Consider the following 5,347-nt stretch of genomic DNA (forward strand, 5'->3'; position numbering starts at 1 on the left):
GACGTTTGGGTACGGCGGATCAGAGTGTACCCGCCGGACCGCCGAAGGGCCTCCTGTCTTGAACTGAGCGTCTGTGCGCCGGCAGATGTGCGGCGCTGCTTCTGTGCTGCCTGGTGCTCCGGACCCTCCCGGCGGCGGACCCCCAGACAGGGGGGGGGGGGCCCCGCCGACCTGCGGCGCTTCGTGGGCTGGGCGGTCCGAGAGTTCACCTTCCTGGCCCGGACGCCCGGCTGCGGGGCGCTGCACATCACCACTGACGCCTGCTGGGGGCGCTGTGAGACCTGGGAGGTGAGGAGAAGGAGGAGGAGGAGGAGGAGGAGGAGGAGGAGGGGGGGGAAGATGGGGAGGGGGTGAGGAGCAGAGGGGCTGAACAGAGGAGGGGGAGGAGGGGGGAGGAGGAAGAGGGGGGAGGGGGAGGTGAGGAGCAGAGGGACTGAGCAGAGGAGGGGGAGGAGGGGGGTAGGGGGTGAGGAGCAGAGGGACTGAACAGAGGAGGAGGAGGGGAGGAGGAAGAGGGGGGGAGGGGGTGAGGAGCAGAGGGACTGAACACAGGAGGGGGAGGAGGAGGGGAGGAGGAAGAGTGGGGAGGGGGAGGTGAGGAGCAGAGGGACTGAGCAGAGGAGGGGGAGGAGGGAGAGGAGGAGGAAGTGGAGGAACGAGAGCAGCTAGGAGGAGGAGGTGGCAGGGGGGAGGGGTTAGAGAGGGCAGCAGGGGGAGGGGGGAGGAGGAAGGGGAGGATGATGGGGAGGAAGAAAGGGGAGGAGGAAGAGGAGGAGGGGGGGAGAGAGGGGGGGAGGAAGGGGAGGAGGAGGAGGAGGATGGGGAGGAAGAAAGGGGAGGAGGAAGAGGAGGATGATGGGGAGGAAGAAAGGGGAGGAGGAAGAGGAGGAGGGGGGGAGAGAGGGGGGGAGGAAGGGGAGGAGGTAGAGGAGGAGGAGGATGTGAGCGTAGTCAATTACACTTACACAATTCCAGTCATTTGCAGCCAGTGGTTCTTAGCAGGAGGGAAGAGGGGATTAGATGTATTCAGGCGGGTAGTATAGAAGTCCATGCAGACAGACGGACAGGAGAGACAGCTAGACAGACAGACAGATAGACAGACAAACAGACAGACCGACAGACTGGGAGAATGACAGACAGACAGACGGACAGACAGACAGACGGACAGACGGACAGACAGACAGACAGACAGACGGACGAACGAGGATGTGCTTCTCCTCTGCCAAACTGAATCCCCCACTCGGACCGGCCCCGCTAGCCCGTGATAGACCCCTGATCCCCCTCTCGAGGGCGCTGATCCCTGGACCACAAGCCCCCCTTTAGCTCCTAAAGTATTTACTGGGATGGGAAGGAACCTCGGGTTCTCAAGTAATCCCGAGTCATCATGTGGGAGGGGAGAGGAGGGAGTGTCTGAGTGCCTGTTTCAAGATGGGACCTGACTGAGTGAGGGTGCGTTTGGTTCAAGGTGGGACCTGACTGAGTGAGGGTGCGTTTGGTTCACGGTTGGACCTGACTGAGTGAGGGTGCGTTTGGTTCAAGGTGGGACCTGACTGAGTGAGGGTGCGTTTGTTTCAAGGTGGGACCTGACTGAGTGAGGGTGCGTTTGTTTCAAGGTGGGACCTGACTGAGTGAGGGTGCGTTTGGTTCAAGATGGGACCTGACTGAGTGAGGGTGCGTTTGGTTCACGGTTGGACCTGACTGAGCGAGGGTGCGTTTGTTTCACGGTTGGACCTGACTGAGTGAGGGGGCGTTTGGTTCAAGGTGGGACCTGACTGAGTGAGGGTGCGTTTGTTTCAAGGTGGGACCTGACTGAGTGAGGGTGCGTTTGGTTCAAGGTGGGACCTGACTGAGTGAGGGTGCGTTTGTTTCAAGGTGGGACCTGACTGAGTGAGGGTGCGTTTGGTTCAAGGTGGGACCTGACTGAGTGAGGGTGCGTTTGGTTCACGGTTGGACCTGACTGAGTGAGGGTGCGTTTGGTTCACGGTTGGACCTGACTGAGTGAGGGTGCGTTTGTTTCAAGGTGGGACCTGACAGAGTGAGGGTGCGTTTGTTTCACGGTTGGACCCGATTGAGTGAGGGTGCGTTTGTTTCAAGATGGGACCTGACTTAGTGAGGGTGCGTTTGTTTCACGGTTGGACCTGACTGAGTGAATGGGCGTTTGTTTCAAGGTGAGACCTGACTGAGTGAGGGTGCGTTTGTTTCAAGGTGGGACCTGACTTAGTTCAGGTGCATTTGTTTCACGGTTGGACCTGACTGAGTGAGGGTGCGTTTGTTTCAAGGTGGGACCTGACTTAGTTCAGGTGCATTTGTTTCACGTTTGGACCTGACTGAGTGAGGGTGCGTTTGTTTCAAGGTGGGACCTGAGTTAGTTCGGGTGCATTTGTTTCACGGTTGGACCTGACTGAGTGAGGGTGCGTTTGCTTCCCGGTGGGTCCTGACTGAGTGAGGGTGCGTTTGTTTCCCGGTGGGTCCTGACTGAGTGAGGGTGCGTTTGTTTCCCGGCGGGACAGACTGAGTGAGGGTGCGTTTGGTTCACGGCGGGACCTGACTGAGTGTGGGTGCGTTTGGTTCACGGCGGGTCCTGACTGAGTGAGGGTGCGCTGGGTGTGGTTGCAGAAGCCGGTGGTGGAGCCGCCCTTCGTGGAGGTGCACCAGCGCGTGTGCACGTACAACGAGACGCGGACGGCCAGCGTGCGCTTGCCCGGCTCCTCCCCGGGGGTGGAGCCAACCTACAGCTATCCCGTCGCCCGGAGCTGCCACTGTGGCGTCTGTCTCACCAGCACCACCGAGTGTCTCACCTCCGCCTGACACACACGACACACACATGCATGCACACAAACACACACGCAAAGACAAGCATTCACATGTACACATGCACAGACACACGCGCACACACACACACACACACACACACACACACACACGCACACACACACACACACACACAATTACAGACCATGCAAGCACAAACATGTACACATAGACACAAATGCTAACATGTATTTACAAACACAGACATACGTATGAGGTGTTTTCAGAAATGCTATGCACACTATCTCACAGTGCCTTAACATTTACATTTACATTTACATTTACCTTAACACACACACAATACATCAAATGTGCAAGCACACACACACAAGCACACACACACACACAGACACACACACAAGCACACACAAGCACACATATGCACGCACAGAGGCAGACATAAACCAATCTCTGCTGTATGACTTAATCTGCTGCATCATTGGAACTGACTGAATGTGTTAAAATGTACACGTGTATTTCTGACTACTTTCATCAATAAACTTTTTTGTCAGCATTAGTTTGAGCGTGATGATTCTCATTATGATTAAATTGTGGTAGTTTAATCGGAATGACAGCCTTTGGCTACTGAACTCTTCAACAAAACCGAGTTATCAATTTGTTTTCTAACTGAGGGTTAGTAACCCTATGTAAATAAATACTGTTGTACAGGCTAAGTATATGACATCAAATTTTTCATTTCTATGTTTTCCATTAATTTAAACATCATGGTATGAATGCTCACAGTAAACCAGGTACTGTGAGTTTACGAATACCAGTAAACCAGGTATTCCTAAACATGTTATGAATGCTAACAGCAGACCGGATATCTTGTTGTCCACTTTTATAAACATGTTATGAATGCTCACAGTAGACCAGGTATCTAGTTGTCCACTTGTATGAACATGTTATGAATGCTCACAGTAGACCAGGTATCTAGTTGTCCACTTGTATGAACATGTTATGAATGCTCACAGTAGACCCGGTATCTAGTTTTCCACTTGTATGAACATTTTATGAATGCTCACAGTAGACCAGGTATCTAGTTTTCCACTTGTATGAACATATTATGAATGCTCACAGTAGACCAGGTATCTAGTTGTCCACTTGTATGAACATGTTATGAATGCTCACAGTAGACCCGGTATCTAGTTGTCCACTTGTATGAACTATGTTATGAATGCTCACAGTAGACCAGGTATCTAGTTGTCCACTTGTATGAACATGTTATGAATGCTCACAGTAGACCCGGTATCTAGTTGTCCACTTGTATGAACATGTAATGAATGCTCACAGTAGACCAGGTATCTAGTTGTCCACTTGTATGAACATGTTATGAATGCTCACAGTAGACCAGGTATCTAGTTGTACACTTGTATGAACATGTTATGAATGCTCACAGTAGACCAGGTATCTAGTTGTCCACTTGTATGAACATGCTATGAATGCTCACAGTAGACCCGGTATCTAGTTGCCCACTTGTATGAACATATTCATGCAGGAAAGAAGAAGTTGTAGAAAGTAACCAACACTGATCCTTGCTGTGAACTACGGTCTGAGTGGAGCGGAGGCTCCGGACAGCCCGGTTTGTTCCTCTAAACTACGGAACACAACGGATCTGCGGTTCCGCCGCGTGACGGCGTCGTGTTAGAACACGCCGTGACGCAAAACTCGGGGGCAACCTTTTGACAACGAATACAGCCGGCGACAGGCCAATTGTTGCCGTGACGACACGCTGCAATTAGCCTGCGATGCTTGGCAGCTCGCTAGCACTTAATTAGCCGGTGGAGCGGTGAGCATGCTGCGTGGCCGTCCGAAGCAGTCCGGATTAACAGCACCAGCGCAGAACTGTATGTGAGTCTGAACACACCAAACTGTGTGTGCAGACTCCATCGACGCACCCACCGTGCACTGTGTGTCTGCCTACCTCTGCATTCTCCCTGTCGGTAGACAGACAGACAGACAGACAGACAGGCAGACACACACACACACACACACACACACACACACACACACACACACACAGATAGAAAGGTAGAAGGATGCCTTGCTCGAAAGAGTGAGACATCGAAGAAGGTCATTAAGGAGCAGGTAGGGGTTAGACAGTACAGAGACAGGTCATTAAGGAGCACGTAGGGGTTAGACAGTACAGAGACAGGTCATTAAGGAGCAGGTAGGGGTTAGACAGCACAGAGACGGGTCATTAAGGAGCAGGTAGGGGTTAGACAGTACAGAGACGGGTCATTAAGGAGCAGGTAGGGGTTAGACAGTACAGAGACGGGTCATTAAGGAGCAGGTAGGGGTTAGACAGTACAGAGACGGGTCATTAAGGAGCAGGTAGGGGTTAGACAGTACAGAGACAGGTCATTAAGGAGCAGGTAGGGGTTAGACAGCACAGAGACGGGTCATTAAGGAGCAGGTAGGGGTTAGACAGTACAGAGACAGGTCATTAAGGAGCAGGTAGGGGTTAGACAGTACAGAGACAGGTCATTAAGGAGCAGGCAGGGGTTAGACAGTACAGAGACAGGTCATTAAGGAG

At 52.8% G+C, this 5,347-nt stretch overlaps 1 protein-coding gene across 1 annotated transcript in view; it reads left to right on the forward strand.

Annotated features, from left to right (window-relative positions):
• gphb5 (glycoprotein hormone subunit beta 5) overlaps positions 1–2,808 on the forward strand; it is a gene marked incomplete at both ends in the record, with an annotated part of 6,627 nt that extends 3,819 nt beyond the window's left edge. The window contains 3 exon segments of the mRNA XM_079752217.1: positions 86–145; positions 147–288; positions 2,617–2,808. Coding sequence (XP_079608343.1) covers positions 86–145; positions 147–288; positions 2,617–2,808 — 394 coding nt within the window.
• Positions 2,809–5,347: the final 2,539 nt, after the last annotated feature.

The sequence above is a fragment of the Pollachius pollachius genome (assembly GCF_949987615.1).
Source record: "Pollachius pollachius genome assembly, chromosome: 15".
NCBI classification, from domain to species: Eukaryota; Metazoa; Chordata; class Actinopteri; order Gadiformes; family Gadidae; genus Pollachius; species Pollachius pollachius.